The sequence below is a fragment of the Salvelinus fontinalis genome, chromosome 20, assembly GCF_029448725.1.
Source record: "Salvelinus fontinalis isolate EN_2023a chromosome 20, ASM2944872v1, whole genome shotgun sequence".
Lineage (NCBI taxonomy): Eukaryota > Metazoa > Chordata > Actinopteri > Salmoniformes > Salmonidae > Salvelinus > Salvelinus fontinalis.
In genome coordinates, this window is record NC_074684.1 from 1,543,853 (window position 1) to 1,567,828 (window position 23,976).

Sequence of the window (23,976 nt, forward strand, 5' to 3'; positions counted from 1 at the left end):
ACAATGATGTTGGTTATATTTGTGTAAAGGCTATGAGTGAATGACGAGGATTAGGGAGATTATCTCGCACATTCACCCCCCCCCCCCCTTTCCTGGCATAGCCTAGCATAGAAACAATTGTGTGAAATAAAGCTCATTGTACTAAATATGGAATATCATAAAAATTTTGTGAAATCAATTATTTCCTTCATATGTAAAAACAACGTTTACTAAAATACGTTTTTTTTTTTTTTTGACAGTATCTGAGGCACTTGCACTTGTAGCCTTGTGTATATCAACTTGTGTAGTTTGCTCATTAAAACTAGAATCCTTAGTTGCAACATCCATTTTTGAATTTATTAATGACATACCCATTGATTGTTGAAGAATATTACGTATGGCATAAATGCCTCATGAGATTAGTTCACCCGTCGTACCCCATCAGAACCCAAAATATCAGCTTGTTTTATTCCAATGTAAATGTAGACAAACAATGTATAGACTCAAAACATGGTTAAAACTATAACTTTGTATATCATAGACGGTCAGTCCTTGCATCCATAGCTATGTCAATGAATTTGAGAGTGGTTACATTTCTCCAGGCACATCTTTCTGGTTTTACCAAAACCAAAATAGAGGCGGATGCCAGCTTTGTTATTGTTTCAGTTAAGTATTCTAGCTTTAACATATCCGTTGTATTTATTTATAACATACTTAGAGAAGTTAGTACTTGGACCAGCTCGAGCATACTCAAAACTGACTCAACCAAGCAAGCCATGATTAAGGCATTTTTAACGATGAAAGACATGACAACGACTAATTGCAATTAACTACGCCATTGTACCCCGCCCTTGTCTGTTTAAATCGACACTTTAAACGTCCATATGACCTCTGGGCTACCGTGGGAATGTTCATAATTAGAAACAGAATTATGGATTTCTGGAGTTACCGGGCGAAAGCGTCACAAGCTGTCAAGGTCAGTGAGTCAATGATGGGTCTACCGGCGCGGATCCCTCGCCCCAGCTCCCCGGCACTCCCTGCTCCTCAGACGAAGAGGAGAGGCTGCATCTTTCCGCCCCGGCAAGCGGGCAAAGGTGGCGAGGGAGAGACCACCACACTGCTCTAGTTGAGGCGACATTAGCGTGTGAGTCCCCGACCCAGAACCCCTGCTTCGTTACCGACTACAAAAGGTCTGTGGGAACCGCTGTCTTTCACACATAGCCCTGGAGGGATGCCCAAACGGTCTACCGTTGACAAAATCCATAACTCACCCTCTCTCGATGATAATCGATCGACATTCGTTTCAGACAATACTAGTAACAACTCACTTTCAAGTTAATGCACCATGCACAGAAGCGCAACAGGTGCACATTCAATTGTGTTCAAATGTGTTAACTAACCTTTGAAGAGGTTGCACCCATTTAAACATTTGCACTAAAACGTTATAGACGCAGCAGTCAGAAAGAATGGTAAGACATAGAGAGAATCATTCAATAGCGACGTACAACACCCCTTAATATTAATTCACCGATAGTCGCATCTATACAGCCCAGTGTTTTCTTTCCCACTTCACTTGCCTCCAAGCGAGTCCCTGTGAGCCGGGTGACGTCATGCTGGCACACAGAAGTTGGGAGTAGAAAGCATGGAAAAGCTAAGTGGGTGAAGCAAGCGGAGTTCTCCACCCTCCGCCTTTTCTGACACTTCTCGTAAATATTACAGTTAAGAAGAGCCTTGTTTTTTGTTGGTTTAGACTGGACTCGCTGGGTAGTCCGTCCGAGCGCCGATCCGGCAGTTCTCTAAACAACTTTGTGCGCGGTGTTGAGTTCCGAGCAACGGTGGAGCTGTTGCCACTCGCCGCTTGTAGACGGATCTCTATCCGGTTTTCGCGCTACTGTCCACACTGCCTGGACCTTGTGTGACTCAACGTCCAGGATTTGCAAATACTCCAAAATCCATCTTGGTAACTAGAATTTGGTCATCCTTGGAAAATATCAAGTTGGGCGACATTACAGAAATCGAATTGTTTTAAGGAAAACTGTAGGCTATATTTCATTTTTTGATATTCTTCAGCTGTTACTTTTGCACCGACAGTGGATTTTGATTGTTAAAATATAAAACAGTGTAGAACGACACTGTCCATGATGAGCAAACCCACCTGTTCAACAAGTGGGTGTTTGGATATTCTGAGTGTTAAGTCAAGTAAGTAGGCTACCGTTCCTATTTGTCCTTCACATATAATTAGGTATTCATGTATTTATAATTGTATTAGTTCAAACATGCATTAATCGAAAAGTAATAGGATATTATGTGAAAAGCGTTGAAACATTCTGAAATAAAGTCAGCGCCAATTTGCGTTTACCCTTGGAGTTACTGTAGGCTACATCTGCTAACCCGTTTTATATTATTATATTATTACATAAAATTGCTTTTTTAAATTTTCCTATCTGAGAATGGTAGCCTAGGCATACTCCTCACAAATATGACTCATTGAGCACTGTACAAGATAATGCGCTGATGAATTACCTGTTTAATTCTAGTTATTTGTTGTTGATTATTATAGCATTAGTATCTCATGGAAAACTACAGTGAGTTACAAGACTGAGGAGGTGAGAGAAGGAATAGCGGTAAAACATGTAAAAGGGGTTAGAATGTTCCTGAAATAGTGTGCGAAAGACACATACTATCTAGGCCTACACGAGGCTGAATAAGAACACAAACGATAGGCTACAGTTTCTTGCTGTTTCCAATTTAAAGTCCTCCACTTCGAAAGTCTATAGTGAGGGTTATCGAGGTAGGACAATGGGCCAATGTGCCAGCATTGCATGCTAGCCCAGTTATTGATAAACAACTTAGTCGTGATGATGTCTGTGTGTGTGTGTGTGTGTGTGTGTGTGTGTGTGTGTGTGTGTGTGTGTGTGTGTGTGTGTGTGTGTGTGTGTGTGTGTGTGTGTGTGTGTGTGTGTGTGTGTGCGTGCGTGCGTGCGTTGAAATACAGAATGTGTGTGCAAATAACTGGAATAATGAGACAACAATTAGCCATATATTATATATTCTGTACTAGCTTCCATGTATTTTTATTCTTACATAAAGTGTTGCTAAACTGAATGCACGTCCAAACCAAATATGCCTAAAACGCATAGGTTATTATTCGTTTCACCAATGCCTGGTTGGTTGCTATTTAGGCCTTGGCAAATCTCAGGCAGTAGCCTAATCTACAATTATTCACTTTATTATAGCTTTTTAATTAGAATCATTTACATCAACATCACAATCATTATTTTTGCCTATTGCTTTCCTCCAAGTTCATTGCACACATTATGGCTGGTCACAAAAATCTTTCGCTCAGTCAGTAAAACGAACGTCTTTCAGCAGGTTTTGGGACTGATGGTAATCAAGGTAATGGAATATGCCATATATTTTTAAGCAATTACGGCACACAATGGCGACGACTGGGACCCCCATGGAGAGAAGTTAAGACGTGTTCCCACTCACACCAAAATCAAGCTCATTTTATTTTATTTTCCTCCAACAGCATTGTATTAATTCTGCCCTTTATTAGTGCGTAGGCCTATTTATAATTGTTCAGTGAGGAAAACATTGTTATATTGGATTTATTCGTTATATAGGCCTACTTCTAAGCCTATAATAGTTTCAGATCCGCAATTAGGCTATTGTCAACTTGTATTAATTGTTTTAAAGGTTATACAGTCATTATTTTTTAACGAATAGTTTGAGTCACTTCGTTTACGCCTATTTATTTGTTTTTGTTGTAGCCATGACATCAAATATTTTTTCTAAATATTTTAGATGTACTGTATACTGGATTTTTTAATCCTTAACCCCGTGATATAGAAATGTAGCCTAATAGACAACCACTCTTGAGACCCTTTGTATAATTGGTGTATTGAAGTCCCAACTCCTCCCCGAAGTCGATTGTTTTTGCTGCTCTGTCGTTATGGGGTTGTATCCGAATTCCCATGCTATCCTTTTTGATGGTCACTGGTGAATCAATGAGCAGGTGGCAAAAACGTCAGTGTAATTACATAGCCGGCGTATCCCGCCATAAAAATACTCCCTCATATACATACAAATATAATTCTTTCAAATAGATTTGAATACAAATCTTTATAGAAATCAATTTTGTTTCATTTACTCCCGGGTCAATTTACATACACTTCATTTGAGTTGGTGAAACGAGTTGGTGCGCATTATTCTCTGTGCTGTCTCACTCCCTAATCCGCAGGCCTATAGACCTGCGGGATAAAGCAGCTGTCGATTCCCATTATGAGGGGGAGTTGGCAGCTTGTCGAGATCGGGGCAGTCAGACGAGGTTCAATGGGGAAAATCATTAAGTTAACACTTTCCCTAATGTCTCCATTGTGTGCCCCCGGGCATTGTCTTTAGAGACCTCAGATATGACGCTTCCCACGAACTCACAAGATACGCGCGCGTGTACATGCCCATGGCCGGGCGACCTATTAAGGCACGGGACGCTGCCCATTGTCACGTTGTGTATTTTGTTTTGTCGTCCCTCATTAAAAGGGAGGGAGGGGGTGATGAGGTGGAGGGGGTACAGTGCATGAGTTTGAATACAGCATTTCTTCTGATGGGTGCTCTTCCAAGCCTTCGACGACGCGTAAAACACCTTTCTGATTCTTGATTTTGAGGCACAAAGTACATTAACTATCAAAAGTAACAAAGATGAATTCATGAATTTGTATTTATTTTTTTATACAGGTCGTATCTTGGATATCCCGTGTAAAGTGTGTGGGGACCGGAGCTCTGGGAAACACTATGGCGTGTATGCGTGTGACGGCTGCTCTGGTTTCTTCAAGAGGAGCATCCGCAGAAACAGAACATACGTCTGTAAATCAGGCTGTCAGGTAATAGGCCTAACTACAGTGTTTCTCAATTCCATGGTAAATCTATTTTCAATTCAGGCGGTGACTTTATCCTAAATGTATGCAAATATGACCTGTAGTTTTGGCGCACACACTGCACATTTTTACGCGTCTTACGTTATTGGTCAGCCTTGAGTCTGCAGGGTTAAATCTCCCCTGAGATGTGTCTCTGAGAGGGCCCGGCGATGCAGGGCACGGCAAGGCCTAATTGCATCACCTACCAGGGCCATTGACTGGCGTTAAACACAGCCCTGCTTTAATTTACCAGGTGTAATCCAATCTAATGTAATGACACTAACCCGAGGATTTAGCCAGCAGTGGGCGGGATAACCCTACTTATCCTCGGGGATAAGACCGCTGCTGAGCCGCGGGGGATCGAGTCAATAGCTATGATAATAACACATCCTTCACCTGTAGATTTTCTCTTCCCTCAAACAACGTGTTAATTTTCTTGTGATTTTCTCTCTACCTCTCTCTCTCTCTCTCTCTCTCTCTCGCTTCCTCCTCCCTCCCTCTCGCTCTCTGTCTCTCCCTTTCCCTCTCTCTCTCTTTTCCATCATAGGGAGGATGCCCCGTGGACAAAACGCACAGAAACCAATGCCGAGCGTGTCGCTTGAAAAAGTGTCTCGAAGTGAACATGAATAAAGATGGTAAACAGGCTTAATTAAATAAATATTTTGGCTATACGCCCGCTATGACATTTCGGTTTAGGGTGGCCAAATCGGATGGAAAACTGTATTTAACGGAATCAGCCGAGAGCTAGGTAAACAGTGGACGTGTTCAGAAAGTTCGCATGAGAGGCTAAGCCTTTTACCTTACCAATCTTCGAACAAAATAAAAACTTTTTTAAAAATAAGGCATTCACAGACCATTATTTTACTAAAGAGTCTTGTCCCTGCTCTCCATTTCTTAGCCGTTCAGCACGAGAGGGGTCCCAGGACGTCCACCATACGCAAGCAGGTCGCCCTATATTTCCGGGGGCACAAAGAGGTGAACGGTTCATCGACCCACTTCCCGGGCTCGAGCCTACCGGGGCCACCTTTTTTCACTACGGTCACACAACTGGAGCCACATAACTTGGAGATGAGCACAGTAGCCTGCACGCCGGAGAGGCAGGCCATCGTGGGACTGGCCCAGCCCACCCCGAAGGTAAGCCTCTGTCCTCCGCTCGCTCTTCACTCACCGAGCAGCGCTATGTGGGCAATGAGTCACCGAGGCCGTGCACGTTGCAAAGTTATTTATCTTCTCTACATTTACGCGGTTTAGAAGTTGATATTCCGGTCCTGATTCAGCAGCTTCGAGGGACACAATCTGTCATTCATGTTTTCACCTAAATCCAACGCAGGCAACATGAGTTTATTGCCTACATCTTAGTCTAGTGTTGGTGCTTAGAGTTTTTATGAGATACACACATAGGACTATTTGTCACCAACGTGCAGTATACATCAGCATGTTATTTATTAGTCCTATAACACATGATTTATTTCCTATTCAAATAGAACCCACAGGCGCTATTTGTTTATTGACCTCTTGAATTGCAGTACCCTCACGAGGTCAGTGGCACTCCCATGTACCTCTACGAGGTCGCCACTGAGTCGGTGTGTGAGTCAGCCGCGCGCCTACTGTTCATGAGCATCAAGTGGGCCAAGAGCGTGCCCGCCTTCTCCACGCTCGCCTTACCTGACCAGGTAAGCCACTATATTCAGTATATCCAAATAGCGACTTTATTAAGCTATCCCTTTTCCAAAAAGAAAAGTTGCAATTCCATAGGCCTAAATCCGTTAATCGAATAATGTGACTGTGTGCAAAGCATACATCCCTATCTATATTTTCTTAAACGTATATTAGGCATGCTCATGGGGGCTGACTGAGGTTTGTAATCCGTTTTGCAGCTGATCCTCTTGGAGGAAGCCTGGAGGGAACTGTTTGTTCTGGGCATAGCGCAGTGGGCCATTCCGGTGGACTCCAACACCCTGCTCGCTGTTTCCGGTATGTAACCTATATGATCAACAGGTTAACTCTACTTATTGTACTTAGGCTACTTACTATCGTTATGTTTCGTTTAGATTATTTTCGTTTCAATTTTCAGAACGAAAATGGAGACAGATTTTGCATTCCTTTTCTGTTTTTGGAAATATTCCCATTATCCTCAGTACAATGTAACACAACTTTGTAAATGTTTCTGCATATGTTTCGTTGTTTCGTAGCTAATATCGTTATTGTTGCCCCCCCCCCCCTCCCAATGAAGGTATGAATACAGACAACACAGAGTCCCAGCGGATGAATAAAATCATCTCAGAAATACAAACCCTGCAAGAGGTCGTTACCTGCTTCAGACAGCTGCGTCTGGACGCAACTGAGTTCGCCTGTTTGAAGTGCATCGTCACGTTTAAAGCTGGTGAGTTGAAGAGGGGGTACTCAACATTTATTTTAAATGAAATTATCCTCACTAAAGTCATAAGAAGGCAGCGTTGGGGTCAATGTAATTTAATTTCGGTAAAATAGTCAGATATTCGTTAGTGGGGGACAGCAATTCTACACATTTTGCCATGGGGCAAATATAACAATGTGCAGCTTTATAGCTAATCTCATGCTGTTGTACACATTTTGCCATTAGGCTGAGATAAAGTTTAGCATTTTTAAAGCTCATTAAAGCTCAAATATATTTGTGTTGACTGTGATAAAGAAACTGGACTATGAGCTGTCTTGTTTGCCAAATGAACAAATGAAATAGTCAGTGGAATGGGGCATATCGCAAAAGAAGCACTGATTTACAGTGAGCTCCAAAAGTATTGGGAGAGTGACACATTTTGTGTTGTATTGGCTCTGTACTCGGGCACTTTGGATTTGAAATGATACAATGAATCTGATGTTAAAGTGCAGCTTTGATTTGAGGGTATTTTCATCCATATTGGGTGAACCGTTTAGAAATTACACCACTTTTTGGACATAGTCCCACTATTTTATGGGACCAAAAGTGTTGTTTTAAAGTAGTAAAAAGTGAAGTATTTGGTCACATATTCATAGCACGCAATGACTACATCAAGCTTGTGACTCTACCAATTTGTTGGATGCATTTGCTGTTTGTTTTGGTTGCGTTTCAGATTATTTTGGGCCCATTATAAATGAATGGTAAATAATATATTGTGTCATTTTGGAGTGACGTTTATTGTAAATAAGAAAATAATGTTTCTAAACACGTCTATATTAATGTGTGATTACGGATAATCCTGACTGAATCGTGAATAATGATGATAAGAATTATATTTAATGATGTTTGCATGTTTAGGTAAAAAGGCAAATAATGTCCCGTTTGGAACCCTGGCAAGTAGAGAGCATTACCCCCCCCCCCCCCCCCTTTTTTTTCTGATTCGGTGGGCCTGGCTCCCCACTGGGTTGGCCTGGGCCCATCCAGCCCCACCCGTGCCTACACGATTTTTTGAATTCCAGTCAATTCAGGAAGTACACTGAAATTCCAATTCCAATTATCTTCAATGCTTTTCAATTATGAACATTTGGAATTGGAATTTGGTGTACATTCTGAATTGATTGGAATTGAAATGGAATTGACCCCAACCCTGCAAGGTCACCAATAGTTCAGATATTTTTTATTTTTTTAATCGAATAGTCAAGGACATAAAAGCCAAATAACATGTTTTTTAAACATTACAATTGCAGATGTCTGAAGTACTTTTTCATGTATGAACATTTCCATTGAAAGCAATGCATTTGTCAGGTGCAGCGTGAATATAATGGCAGTCAGTAACCATGCTGTTTATGCCTTTCCCCGTCAAGCAGTGCCAACGCATGACGGGTCGGAGTTGAGGAGTTTCCGCAACGCCAGTGCCATTGCTGCACTCCAGGACGAGGCACAGCTCACCCTAAACAGTTACATACACACCAGGTGAGACATTTGATAAAAACAAACAGTCACTAGATATTTTGGTCGAAACAGATATGCTCTTGTTCAATTCAGCTGTTTGTTCCATTTACCAAAATGCTTGGCACACAGGTGGCCAATATAGCCATATTTACTGAATCTACAATAGGCTAATATGCAGCTAGATAGGTTACCCTGCAAACAAAATTAATCGTTAGGCCATCCCCAGAACGTCACGAAATGGTTGCCTAAAGTCATCTGGACATTGTGCCATGGTCCTGTGAAGGTTTAGTCTAGTTTCTGGTTTGTTCCGGGGACGTCCCCAGGGTTGTTCTCTGGACGTTGTATCATTGTCCTGTGGAGGTTTGTGGATATATACGCAGATTTTTTGGGTTGTAAAACCATTATTTGGTCAACAGTAATGTGTATTATTAAAATCCATGGAATGAAAGTATATGCCCTGTCCCTATTTCGCTGCCTGCTTTCGCTCCCTTTCGCCCCCTGTGCGCACAAAGTAGAGGGAAATATACATTCTGATACGCGCAAGCATACGATGATTGCACAACATTTCAACATTGCAGTTGTGGGGGAACCACGGTTTGTAAAGCAACTTTGATAAAGAGAGGAGAGCCTAAGCTTTATGTGAGTATTATTTCTCAACTCTCAATATTGAACAAATGACAGCACGTTCCATCCCAGTATGTAGGCTAATATGGTTTTGAAACGATGCGCCCGCAGAGAGTAGCGCACCTTTTGCATTGACCACATCAAGCAGCCTAGTACCCCCTGTACATAGCCTTGTTATTGTTATGTACTTTTCTTGTGTAACTTTAAGATATATATAGAGAAAAAATTCACTTTAGTTTATTTCCTAAATATTTTCTTCATTCTATTTCTTGAACTGCATTGTTGGTTTAAGGGTTTGTAAGTAAGTGTTTCGCGGTAAGGGCTACCTACACCTTTTGAATCATGTGACAAATAACGTATTTTATTTGATTCAAGAGTTTTATATGGAACTTTTAGAGGTTCCGTTGTGAAGAAAACGATATAACGCTTTTCTTTAAGGAATCCTTTTTTCTAAGAGTGCGTGTGCAAGATTGCTACCTCTAAATATGATTTTGTTGCTGGATAGCCATCTTTTTATTTTGCATATTGGCCTAATCTATAGGCCTATGCGACACCCCCTGAGGATGTGGGACTTCACAACAAATTAGCTAGATTGCCATCTCTAAATATGATATTGTTGCTAAATAGCCATGTAGTTGATGAATCTATCAGTACATTTATTGTTGTCAGCAGCAGCCGGAAGGGAGCAGCCTTTTATAGTTGGGTTACTGCCATACTTTGTCCCAGTGCAGTCAAAAACGTGATTTACCTGTGTTTAATATATATTTCCACACTATGAGGTTGGAATAATACTGTGACATTGTAAAATGATAATGCCCTTGTAGTGTAAGAATGGTTTGAAAAGAACGTCTGAAATTTCAGCCTGTTTTGGTGGAATGGAGTTTAGGCCTGCCTGGTGACATACATTTAGGTAATAAACCAATAACAGTTAGTATTCAGTTTTCCCCTCCCCACTCAGACCACTCCCAGACAGTCCTAGCAAAGTTATTGCTTGAGTCATTTCTCTTTGCTAAGAAGCTATTTTGTTTCTTTTTGACAATTTCAATCGAAAACAATCCCAGTCAGTACTTAATTGTTACCCAGAAATGATTTGATATTGAGATAGAAACGCCTGCATTGTGCCTTAGGCTTGTGTGAGGCTGCTCGAACATGGGAACCATTTCATGAAGCTCCTGACAAACAGTTATTGTGCTGATGTTGCTTCCACAGGCAGTTTGGAACTTAGTAGTGAGTGCTACAAGTGAGGACAGATGATTTTTACACGTAGCACTCAGTGGTCCCGTTCTGTGAGCTTGTGTCCTACCACTTCGCGGCTGAGCCGCTGTTGCTCCTAAATGTTTCCACTTCACAATAACAGCACTTACAGTTGACCGGGGCAGCTCTAGCAGGGCAGAAAGGTGGCATCCTATGACAGCACCACATTGAAAGTCATTGACGTCTTCAGAAAAGCCATTCTACTGCCAATGTTTGTCTTTGGAGATTGCATGGCTGTGTGCTCGATTTTTTTTTTATACACCTGTCAGCAATGGGTGTAGCTGGAATAGCCAAATCCACTAATTTGAAGGGGTGTCCACATAGTTTTGCATACATAATGTATAACTTTTTGTCCATATCGCCAGCTCTATGAGAACGTCCTAAAAACGTCCTTGATGACATCCCCGGAACGTACTGGGAACTAGACAGAGCCCTCTTGGACCATGACAGCGTCCTAACGTGAGAAAACAAGGACCTGTATGAAACATCCCTTTGTGGTCGTCATAAGGAGAACGTCCTGTCAGAGCCAAAAGGGACATTCCCTAATGGTCATGAAAATACTTTATCGTAACGTTCTGTCGGTAGCAAACCAGGACCTGTCTGAAACTTCCCATTGCGGTCATTACATGTCCCGAGCATAACGTAATGTCATAATCTAATAGGAACCTATTTGTAATGGTCTCTAGTGGACATCAAAATACCTTATTATAACGTTATACTGCGACCAAACCGGGACCTGTAATGAACATCCTTTTATGGTCCCAATCATGTTTTAATGTTCCCCGAATGATCTAAGAACGTCAGTGGGATAACGTTTCGCCGAAACCCTAAAAGGGAGCTAATGGGAACGTCGCCTAATGTCCTTAGGACATCCCCTGTTTGCTGGGTACTTGTTCAATTCATATAAACAGTTACAAGCACAAAATGTTGAGGGAGTCACTGTGCAATTACTCAAAAGTCTCAAATGAAATTTAAAGGTGATGAAATAATTTAGTGTCTAATCAAAAAAAGCATATTTTGTCCAATGGGTAAAATAATGTGTTAATTGTGTAGATAATCTTTGAAGAAAACCCATGTTCCACTTGCAGGAAGGCCAGAATTAGGGTGACTAAATCAATGACCAGAGAAAAAAAGTTGTAAAAAAACAGGAAAATTGCATCATGATTCTGTGTTCTCGTCATCGTTCTTCTCGAATCCGCAGGACATTAAACAATAGAGAGAGAGGTAAGACGGATATCGATTTTGAGACATGACATAAACTATTTCAATATTTTAGGATGCACTTTTCATATTTATTCGAAATTCCTGTTCTTATTCGAAGATTTCTCAAGGAGCACTATACCAAGCTTTTTCTTTTCAAAGCCTTTTACATTTAATTCAGCTCGTGTCATACTAATTTAGCGTTTTGCAACCAGTGGAAACAACTTTGAAGATGACCACCACAAAATATAAATCCTCAAAAGTAGTTCGAGAAATCTGCAGCTCAATGTCAACAGAGCTTGGTGCTTATTATCAGATGTATTACGTTACCAAATCTGACTTTTTGGATATAATGTTAATGATACGTTAGAGAAAGAACACACTGAACAATTCAGAACATGAATAATCATAGTTTGGTTGCATTTTAAAACATAGGGAAGTGACATTTTATCACCAAAGCACTTTTTTGGTCACTCTGGGCAGAGTGGGTGGACACCCTAAATCTCTGCATCTTTTTTGTTATTTGCAGATATCCAACTCAGCCCTGCCGCTTTGGGAAGCTGCTCCTACTTCTACCAGCTCTGCGGTCAGTCAGCCCATCCACCATAGAAGAAGTCTTTTTCAAGAAGACCATCGGGAACGTGCCCATCACAAGGCTCCTCTCTGACATGTACAAATCAAGCGATATATGAGTTTATTTCCGCCATATCAACATTACGCGCACTAACCAAGAGTGTCTGTTAAGGCTCACAGACACAAACATTCTAATGAGCACGTGGCAAATTGAACTTGAAGAACATAAAAACCTCGATTTTACCAATCTTTGGGTTAGGCTTACGTTTTGAGGATGTATACTGAACAAAAATATAAACGGAACATGTAAAGCATTGGTCCCATGTTTCATGAGCTGAAATAAAAGATCCCCGAATTTTTCCTTTACGCTCAAAAAGCGTATTTCTCTCAAATTTGGTGCACATTTTGTTTACATCCCTGTCAGTGAGCATTTCTCCTTTGACAAATTAATCCACCCACATGAATGGTGTGGCATATCAAGAAGCTGATTAAACAGCATGTTCATTACACAGCTGCACCTTGTGCTGGGGACAACAACAAAAAAACACTCTAAAATGTGCAGTTTTGTCACAGATGCCACAGATGTCTCAAGTTTTGATGGAGCCTGCAATTGGCATGCTGACTGCAGGAATGTCCACCAGAGCTGTTGCCAGACAATTTAGTGTTCATTTCTCTACCATACCAACGTCGTTTTAGAGAATTTGGCAGTACATCCAACCAGCTTCACAACTGCAGTGCACATGTAACCATGCCAGCCAATGACCTCCGTTTCCGGCTTCATTACCTGTCTGAGACCAGCCACTCAGACAGCTGATGAAACTGAGGAGTATTTCTGTCTGTAATAAAGCCCTTTTGTGGGGAAAAACTCATTCTGATTGGCTGCGGTCCACCCATGGCTGCGGTCCTGCACAGTCATGTGAAAAGTATTTAAATTGACTGATTTCTGTATATGAGCTACAACTCAGTAATATCATTGAAATTATTGCATGTTGCATTTATTTTTTTGTTCAGTATAATAATAGAATTGTCTAGACAATTTAAGATTGCTACAATTTTGCTAAATAGTGCAATTTCTGGTTTACACAAAATAAGGAAAATCTTTAGTTGAAATGAGCCACCTGTGCGCAATTGATGAACCTTTTAAAAGAGATGTTTTTGAGTGTCTCTAAGACCAATAAGCTTTACGACCAATGCCCTTACAATCTTTTATTGCAATGTTCAATCTGATCGAATGGAAGAAACCAAAAAAGATGATTCACAGCACGATCCACGGTCAGATGTGCTATAGGGTCGTTGCCCCCTTGCCCAATGCTGAAACCAAACGGTGTGAAGCGTCACAACTGCCTGCATGAAGTGGAGGGGCCACCTCCTCAAGGTAGGAGAATGCTGACTGTCCTCCAGGAGCTCGTGTGATGATCCCATACAAGAGAGGATTGACAGGCAGAAGGACTTGACAAACGCTACCCGATAATTGAGAAATAAAAAGACTTTTGGTATGTGCAGGTTTCAGTGTTCAAGGCTGAGTGAAAGAAATGTCACCTGTTTGTGTGTCATTGTGTGGGGAAGTATTAAAATGATTAGGCCTACTTTGTGAAGTTAAACACTAACACTGGAAAAAAACATTCAGCACTTGGATTTGTGGATTTTGTTGTTGGCTGTAAATATTTTTCTCTGTTGTACAAAGTGGGAGTTTTATTCTTGTGAGAGTTGTACTGAAATATATTAGAAGAATAAATGATATTGAAATATGGATGTCCCAAATTGTAATTTAGTTACCTTATACCACATTGTTTGGGAAATTGATTTACATTTCCTTTTTGACTAAATATGCTATCCAGCTCTCTCAGGTACAGTGCCTTCAGAAAGTATTCATAACCCTTGACTTATTCCACATTTTGTTGTGCTACAAAAAAAACTCCCTAGTCCTTGCCAGTGACAATTATACCCATGATGCAACCTCCACTGTGCTGGAAAACATTAAGAGTGGTACTCTGTGACAAAAAGTTAATTTCTTTGCCATATCTTTTGCAGTAATACTTACGCGCCTTGCTGTAAACAGGATACATGTTTTGAAATATTTTTTACTATGTACAGGTTTCCTTCTTTTCACTCTGTCATTTAGGTTAGTATTGTGGAGTAACTACAATGTTGATCCATCCTCAGTTTTCTCATATCACAACCATTAAACTCTTAACTATTTTAAAATCCCCATTGGCCACATTGTGAAATCCCTGAGCAGTTTCCTTCCTCTCCGGCAACCGAGTTAGGAAGGATGCCTGTATCTTTGTAGTGGCTGGGTGTATATTACATCATCCAAAGCCTAAATAATAACTTCACCATAGTCTAATGGATATTCAGCATCTGAATTTTCTATTATTTTTTAATATATTTTTTTACATATCTACCAATCGGTGTCCTTTTCAAGGCATTGAAAAACCTCTGGTCTTTGTGGTTGAATCTGTGCTTGAAATTCACTACTCGATTGAGGGACTTTACAGATAGTTGTATGTGTGGGGTACAGAGATGGGGTAGTAATTCAAAAATCAGGTTAACCACTATTATTGAACACAGAATGAATCCATGCAACTTATGCTATTTGTTAAACACATTTTTACTCCAGAACTTTAGGCTTGCCATAACAAAATGGTTGAATACTTATTGACTCAAGACATTTCAGCCTTTAATTTTGTATTAATTTATCACATTTTCAACCAACAAAATTTCACTTTGAAATTATGGATTATATTGTGTAGATCAGTGACACAAAATCTCAATTTAATCAATTTAAAATTCATGTCATCAAATAACAATGTGGAAAAAGTAAAAGCACTGTACAAGGCAGTTTTGGAATCCAAAATCACTTGAGCGTGACCCAGAGTGAAGGGTACGTTACCCTGAAATTCCAGTGAGAACAAATGCCATGGGTTTTAAAGCTAGTAAAGTACACATTGAGCCATGGCCAATGCAATGCCCCAGATGCAATACATTTTCACAGGGGTTTCAAGTATTTTCTGATGAATCAAGGGCTTTACCTTTAATTGCGTTTCATATTTATTATAATGATTGAAAAAACCAAGCACAATTAAAAACATTAAATGTCGTTCAATCCAATTAATGTGGTTGCCATTGACAGGTGGTTCTAACTGCTGTATATCAGAAGCAGAATGGACCAAAGTGTGTGTCTATCACTGAAATCTTTACTCAGGAAAAACATGACAACATCACCTCATGCATATGAGTGTTTGACCTATTTTATTGGAAAATTTTCTAAATAAACAAAATGGCACAGCAGTATGCACATTTCATAAACACATGATCTGTTGGTAGAAATGCTGTGTGGTTCCCCTCTCTGGTGCATTTTTTCGTCATTATAAAATAATTTACAGGCTAACTAACAGTGCAATTGCTGGCTGGTAGTACACAGACACACACATGCTTCAGTTCATGGAAGTGATGGACCATCCACAAAGGGTGATTTTCAGAGTCAGGGACAAAGTGTGCCAAGTCACATTTATGGTGGTGAGGACAATCATTCCGATTGGACGTTGAGTAAAAACAACAGTGTGTAATGTATGGGGTTTTAACATGAGGTTTGCATACATGGAAAGGTATTTTTTATATTTCTTTAAAAATGAAAATATCCAAGACACACCTCACTGATAAATATAGATAACATACTGTAAAATACTCAAGGTAGTGGCATTGAGACAACAAAAACAATGATATATTATTTTCACCACAGTTATTACATGTAGACCATTTCCTAGTTTGATCCAATCGAGAGTTGAAAACGAGCACTACATGAGATCACTAATCAACACGGAGATAAAAGACAAAGAAAGAAAGAAAGAAAGAGAGTGAGTGCAAACAAAAGAAGAATGAAGATCATAGTGTTTGTGGTCGGAGCAGAGCAGGACCGTTAGCAGTACAGAGAGCTTTGGGTTGTGGAGCGGGGTCTGGCCGAGTATAGACCAGGGCCGAGAGTGGCCCGCGTCTCTTAGGCTTGTCGTATTTTGGAGGGGGTATAGGTCTTGTCCACAGACTCGTCCTGTAGAAACATGTGCAGACAGCGCTCGTTCTGGGCCAAGGGGTGACCAGCCACTCTGAAACACAAAATAGGGAGAGACAAAGGTTACACGTGGTTATGAATACATGTTGTTGTTACAGTCTGTCTGACATGGCCACAAAATACATGGAAACAAAAAACACATTGTACACATTTTCTTTTCTTGTTCCTTTACTAGGCAATTATGAAGGAGAACGAAGGAGTAGACACCCTGCTGTATGTATTCAGTCTGTTAACAACACCAAGAAAGACGAGAGAAAATCAGATTTATGTTAACGTCGTTCAGGGCACTATTGAGTAGCTTGGATGAAAGGTGCACAGAGGTGCCCATAGTAAACTGCCTGCTCCTCAGTCCCAGTTGCTAATATATGCATAGTATTATTCGTATTGGATAGAAAACACTCTGAAGTTTCTAAAACTGTTTCAATTATGTCTGTGAGTATAACAGAACTCATATGGCAGGCAAAAACCTGAGAACTTCCACTTCCTGTTTGGATTTTGTCTGAGGTGGCAGATTTTCAACCAAGCTCTCATTGAAATTACAGCGAGATATTGATGAGGTTTCACTTCCTACGGCTTCCACTAGATGTCAACAGTCAATAGAACTTTGTCTGATGACTCTAATGTGAAGGGGGGCTGAAGGAGACAGGAATTAGTCACCACTGCCACGAGCTGACCATGCTTTGACCATGCGCGTTCACATGGAGGACCTCTGTTCCACCGCTCATCTGAAGTCAATCTAATTCTCCGGTTGGAACGTTATTCAAGGTGTTAACAACATTCTAAAGATTGATTCAGTACATCGTTTGACATGTTTCTACTGACTGTTACGGACCTTTTGGACATTTCGTCACGTTATAGTGGACGCGCTTTGTGACTTTGGAATTGTTTACCAAAAGCGCTAACTGGACATAAATAATGGACATTATCGAACAAATCAAGCATTTATTGTGGACCTGGGATACCTAGGAATGCATTCTGATGAAGTTCATCAAAGGAAACATGTATCATGTATTTTCTGGTTTCTGTTGACTCCAAAATGGCGGCTAATTTTATTATATTTCTGAGCGCCGTCTCAGATTATTGCAGGAGTTGCTTTTTCCGTAAAGTTTTTTTGAAATCTGACACAGCGGTTGCATTAAGGAGAGGTATATCTATAATTCCATGTGTATAACTTGTATTATCATCTACATTTATGAGCATTTCTGTTGAAACGATGTGGCTATGCAAAATCACTTGATGCTTTTGGAACTAGTGAATAACGCGCCAATGTAAACTCAGATTTTTTTTATATAAATATGAACTTTATCAAACAAAACACGCATGTATTGTGTAACATGAAGTCCTATGAGTGTCATCTGATGAAAATAATCGAAGGTTAGTGATTAATTTTATATCTCTATATCTGCTTTTTGTGACTGCTATATTTCGCTGGAAAAATGGCTGTGCTTATTGTGGTTTGGTGTGACCTAACATAATCGTTTGTAGTGCTTCCGCTGAAAAGCATATTTGAAATCTGACACTTTGGTGGGATTAACAACAAGATTACCTTTAAAATGATATAAGACACATTTATGTTTGAGGAATGTTAATTATGAGATTTCTGTTTGAATTTGGCGCCATATCGATCCCAGTAGCGGGATGCAGCCATAAGAAGTTAAGTGCTTCATAGGCTCCTAAGGTTAAGATTGAGCTAAGAGAGGCTGCAAATGAAATGTTTAACAAACACACCTGACATCAATCAAAAAGTAGTAATATCGCAACAAACACAACATCCTGGCTCTAGGAAGCAGAGGATCTTGTCTGTGTAGACTCACTTGTTGAGGAACTGCTCCAGCCCAGCTCTCCGCTCCTCGATGAAAGAATCGTCAAATATCCCATCGTCCCCTCGGAACGGCAGCTGTCTGAACAGAGCCTTCCCTGGGAGAGGGGGTACCACCACCTGAGAGGGACACACATGTTAACAAGTTAAAATCTTGTATCAGTTATATTGTTGTCTTTATCTCTCAGGTTTGATTAGATTATTCCTGTGTAATGTGTATTGAGACTTGTACAGCCCCAGAGGGCTCACCTTGCTGTCTCTCTCCAGCTCCCCTCTGAGCCACTGAAAGTCGCTGTACCGTCTCCGCACACGAGACTCCTTCAACTTGAAGATGGGCAGGTTGGTCTGAAACACAGAGAGAGAAATCAGACTTAGGGGAACCAGAGCTAACATACTGTATCAGGGTAGCATAAATTGTAGGGTCAAATAAAGACAGAGTTCGAGTTTAAAAGAACACTTGAACTAAACCACGATCTTATCGAGTGGAAAGTTGGCTACATTGGAGAATTGATTCAAGTATAAGTCAGTGATAAAATGTATTGATACTAAAAATTTATAAAGCTTTTTCACTCAGTTTCACAGCACACTGTATGGTACCATCTATCAATCCACCACCAATGAGTAGTTCAGACAGAAAAACACCACGTATTACTTTTAACCATTTATTAGAAAGAAAATGACAACACATTAGGTCTTGGCGGTTGGCTCCGTTGCTTCAGGGTCGCTCACTGCCATAGCAAAGCTCATTAGGACAAAACACACATCACGACAAGAGAGACAACACAATACTACATAAAGAGAGACCTAACACAACAACACAGCAAGGCAGCAACACATGACAACACAGCATGGTAGCAACACAACATGACAAAAACACAACATGGTAGCAGCACAAAACATGGTACACACATTTTTGGGCACAGCACAACAGCACAAAGGGCAAGAAGGTAGAGACAACAATACATCACACAAATCAGCCACAACTGGCAGTAAGAGTGTCCATGATTGAGTCTTTGAATGAACAGATATAAGACTTTGTCACGTGCGCTGAATACAACAGGTGTAGACCTTACAGGGAAATGCTTACTTACAGGCTCTAACCAATAGTGTAAAAAAGGTATTAGGTGAACAATACGTAGGTAAAGAAATAAAAACAACAGTAAAAAGACAAGCTATATACAGTAGCGAAGCTATAAAAGTAGCGAGGCTACATACAGACACCGTTTAGTCAGGCTGATTGAGGTAGTATGTACATGTAGATATGGTTAAAGTGACTAAAGTGACTATGCATATGATGAACAGAGAGTAGCAGTAGCATAAAATCACACACCCATAACCTGCGCGGAAACCAGATTGCATACCCGAGAGAATACTATAGAGATCAAGAAAGGCAGTCAATTGATTATTGTATGTTTTTCCAACACTTTTGATGAAGAGGGCAAAATAAAAATAAGCCTATAACAGTTGGAGCAGCTTGATCTCCCCCTTTAAATAAAGGACGAACCGTGGCTGCCCTCCAAGCAATGGCAACCTCCCCAGAAAGGAGACAGGTTAAAAAGGTCGGAGATCGGCTTGGCGATGATAGGGGCAGCAACCTTAAAGAAGAAAGGGTCTAAACCATATGACCCAGATGTTTTTTGGGGCCAAGTTTCAGGAGCTCCTCGGACTCAGTGACTGCATGCAGGGAGAAACTTTGTAGCGGGGCAGGGGAAAAAGAGGGAGAAGCATTGGGGATAGTCGCATTAAAAGGGGTGGGAGATCGAAAATGTTGGTCGGGCAAGGAGGCATTGCTGAGTCAAATAGGAATCCTGACTTAAGCGGTGATTAAAGAGCTCAGCCATGTGCCTCTTGTCAGTAACCACCACATCGTCAACTTTAAGGGACATGGGCAGCTGTGAAGGAGGGTTTATTCTTCAGGTCTTGAACCGTTTTCCAGAACTTCTTGGGGTTAGACCCACAGAGAGAGGGTGCTCCTTAAAGTAACTAACTTTGGCCTTCCGGATAGCCTGAGTGCACTTATTTCTAAATTGCCTGAACAAGAGCCAGTCAGCCTGAGTATGCGTGTGCCGAGCCTTTTGCCAAATGCAATTCTTGAGGTGGAGTAAGATCACGGTCAAACCAGGGGCTAAACCTGTTTTTAATTCTCATTTTCTTTTTGGGGGCGTGTTTGTTAACAATACCACTGAAAATAAAAAAAAAGAATGTCCAAGCGTCTTTGACAGAGCTCATTCAAGTTTTTTAGCAAGCGTCTATGACAAATCAGGACAGGTCGTTTTACTGAGCAGCCATTACAAACACAGGTTGTAAAACAGTGATCACTAAGGTCATTACAGAAAACACCAGACTGATACCTATCAGGATTATTTGTGAGGATAACATCAAGAAGAGTAGCCTTTTCTGGGTGTTTGGAGTCATACCTTGTGGGATTAGTAATAATCTGAGAAAGATTTAGGGAGTCCCATTGATTTAGGACTTGGTCAGGGGGTTTAAGCATGTCCTAGTTTAGGTCACCAAGCAGGACAAATTCACACTTGGTGTAAGGGGCCAGGAGAGAGCTTAGGGCAGGTAGGGTACAGGCTGGTGCTGATGGAGGACGATAGCACCCTGCAACAGTCAACAAACAGCTATTTGAAAGTTGAATGCTTAAAACAAGCAAATCAAATTGTTTGGGGACAGACTTGGTGGAGATAACCGAACACTGAAGGTGATCCTTGGTAAAGATTGCCACTCCCCCACCTTTTCTTGCCGAAAAAGGCTATAACCAGAAAGGTTAACATCAGTATTCAAAACACTCTTCCTTAACCGTCACACAATACTTTAAAAAAATATATAAACGACTTGGGGCTAGCCATTGGAAGTTCAGAGTCACTCGCCCCAACAGTGCCTGTGTGCTGGAGGCGAGCGAAAGCTCGAGAGAGAGGAGGGGGGGGGGGGGGGGGGGGGGGTGTCACGGTCTACCCCTACCAGACAGGGGAAGACAGGCCAGGGCAGACGGTTAACAGATCGCCAGGTGGAATCCAAGCAGCAGTGCAGCAGGCAATGGGAGTAGGTGTCACCCACTTGGGAGAAGCTTTTATGTCTGGAGGCAGATTTCTTGTAGAAAATGCCAGTAGAATGGTCTTTGAACAGCAAGAGGGGGCTTCAAGGCCTCTGGATCTGGGTGGAGGTAGCCTGCCATTTGTTGGGCTCAAAAGGCTTCGACAACTTCAATTAGCACTGACGTGTGAAGCGAGAGGTATCTCTTTGTCCTAGCAAAGCTTGGTAGCCTGAGCATTCAGTCCTTATTAAGTAAAACATATAATTGTAATGTATTTTGCTTCAGACTAAGCATTACTCACTCAGCTCCAGATTGGAAGGGGTTTTCAGGTCTCTGCTTGTTTGCCAGAGTATTTGATGTACAGTTGTTGCCAAAAGCTTTGAGAATGACACAAATTTTCACAGGCTGTTGCCTTAGTTTGTATGATGGCAATTTGCATATACTCCAGAATGTTATGAAGAGTGATCAGATGAATTGCAACTAATTGCAAAGTCCCTCTTTGCCATGCAAATGAACTGAACACCCCCCTCCCAAAAAAAATATTCCACAGCATTTCAGCCCCGTCAGAAAAGGACCGGCTGACATCATGTCAGTGATTCTCTCGTTAACACAGGTGTGAGTGTTGACGAGGACAAGGCTGGAGATCACTCTGTCATGCTGATTGAGTTCGAATAACAGACTGGAAGCTTCAAAAGGAGGGTGGTGCTTGGAATCATTGTTCTTCCTCTGTCAATCATGTCTGTCAATTACCTGCAAGGAAACATGTGCCATCATCATTGCATTGCACAAAAAGGGCTTCACAGGCAAGGATATTGCTGCCAGTAAGATTGCACCTAAATCAACCATTTATCGGATCTTCAAGGAGAGCGGTTCAATTGTGGTGAAGAAGGCTTCAGGGCGCTCAAGAAAGTCCAGCAAGAGCCAGGACCGTCTCCTAAAGTTGATTCAGCTGTGGGATCGGGGCACCACCAGTACAGAGCTTGCTCAGGAATGGCAGCAGGTAGGTGTGAGTGGATCTCCATGCACAGTGAGGCGAAGACTTTTGGAGGATGGCATGGTGTCAAGAAGGGCAGCAAAGAAGCCACTTCTCTCCAGGAAAAACATCAGGGACAGACTGATATTCTGCAAAAGGTACAGGGATTGGACTGCTGAGGACTGGGGTAAAGTCATTTTCTCTGATGAATCCCCTTTCCGATTGTTTGGGGCATCCGGAAAAAAGCTTGTCTGGAGAAGACAAGGTGAGCGCTACCATCAGACCTGTGTCATGCCAACAGTAAAGCATCCTGAGACCATTCATGTGTCAGGTTGCTTCTCAGACAAGGGAGTGGGCTCACTCACAATTTTGACTAAGAACACAGCCATGAATAGGGCAACTTCTCCCAACCATCCAGGAACAGTTTGGTGACAAACAATGCCTTTTCCAGCATGATGGAGCACCTTGCCATAAGGCAAAAGTGATAACTAAGTGGCTCTGGGAACAAAACAGATATTTTGGGTCAATGGCCAGGAAACTTCCCAGACCTTAATCCCATTGAGAACTTGTGGTCAATCCTCAAGAGGCGGGTGGACAAACAAAACCACACAAATTCTGACAAACTCCAAGCATTGATTTTGCAAGAATGGGCTGCCATCAGTCAGGATGTGGCCCAGAAGTTAATTGACAGCATGTCAGGGCAGATTGCAAAGGTCTTGAAAAAGAAGGGTCAACACTGAAAAGATTGACTCTTGCATCAACTTCATGCAATTGTCAATAAAAGCCTTTTACACTTATGAAATGCTTGTAATTATACTTCAGTATTCCATAGTACTATCTGACAAAAATATCTAAAGACACTGAAGCAGCAAACTGTGGAAATTAATATTTGTGTCATTCTCAAAACTTTTGGCCACGACTGTATAGTTTGGGAATAATAATCCTTGAGTGTAGGAAGCATTCCAAGTAATTCCATCCAAAATCAGGTTGTAGGTTTGGAGTGAAGATTATGTTGTTTAGGATATCATCCTGTATATGTCCATCCCCAAAAAACGAAGTGTGTCTAACTCCAAATCTATCTATTTTTTTTTTTTAAACATGCAGAAAAATGTGGGAGCGCATCTGCTCGTGGCCTCTCTGGGGAATGGCTATTAAAAAATACATATTGAGGACTGAAGAATAAAAAAAAGTTAGCATACTGCTCACCAAGCTCTGATGCACTTTGGATGATCTTAGAGATAGAGAGAGAGTAGACAGTGGATGTGGTGACCGGACTCTAAAGAAATGTAAGTTGCTGTTTAAAGAGCACTGCAATGAACATTTCATGAAATGTTTCACTGAAGCGAACTGCAGCACATTAGAACACAATGCCAAAGCTCTTCACCTGACAAGAAACCAGCATCCGGCGGCCATTCCAGCAACAATACACAGCCGGGAGGGAAAAAATGTAATGTCCCCATAGATGGATGATAATCACAGAGGGTCACAAGAGCAGAACCACTGAGCAGTTGATATTGGGATTTGGTATTTATTAGGATCCTCATTAGCTGCAGCAAAAGCAGCAGCTACTCTTCCCGTGCTCCACATGAAATAATACATAGTACAGAAAATGATTAGTCAAGGACTGAACTATACTGAACAAAAATATAAAATGCAACATGTAA

The 23,976-nt window shown here is 41.2% G+C and overlaps 2 protein-coding genes across 4 annotated transcripts in view; one reads left to right on the plus strand and one right to left on the minus strand.

The window, feature by feature from the left end:
• The first annotated feature begins 1,572 nt into the window (after positions 1-1,572).
• nr2e1 (nuclear receptor subfamily 2, group E, member 1) lies at positions 1,573-14,623 on the plus strand. Of its 2 annotated transcripts, none has more exons than XM_055872077.1 (9): positions 1,573-2,178; positions 4,717-4,862; positions 5,443-5,530; positions 5,794-6,029; positions 6,422-6,568; positions 6,773-6,869; positions 7,129-7,278; positions 8,676-8,784; positions 12,371-14,623. In XM_055872077.1, the coding sequence occupies exons 1-9, from the start codon at positions 2,118-2,120 to the stop codon at positions 12,531-12,533; spliced, it is 1,197 nt and encodes a 398-aa protein (XP_055728052.1). In that variant the 5' UTR covers positions 1,573-2,117; the 3' UTR covers positions 12,534-14,623. The 2 variants fall into 2 exon arrangements, with proteins under 2 accessions (XP_055728052.1, XP_055728053.1); XM_055872078.1 differs by having other exon boundaries at positions 8,679-8,784.
• Positions 14,624-15,647: 1,024 nt separating this feature from the next.
• LOC129817142 (sorting nexin-3-like) overlaps positions 15,648-23,976 on the minus strand; it is a 40,779-nt gene continuing 32,450 nt past the window's right edge. The window contains exons 2-5 of one of the 2 annotated variants that reach the window (XM_055872080.1): positions 18,552-18,647; positions 18,298-18,422; positions 16,500-16,517; positions 15,648-16,393 (exon numbers count right to left, since the gene is read on the minus strand). In XM_055872080.1, coding sequence (XP_055728055.1) covers positions 16,300-16,393; positions 16,500-16,517; positions 18,298-18,422; positions 18,552-18,647 — 333 coding nt within the window. In that variant the 3' untranslated portion in view covers positions 15,648-16,299. Of the gene's footprint in view, positions 16,518-18,297; positions 18,423-18,551; positions 18,648-23,976 lie in introns of both variants that reach the window. The other variant, XM_055872079.1, reaches the window with a different exon arrangement.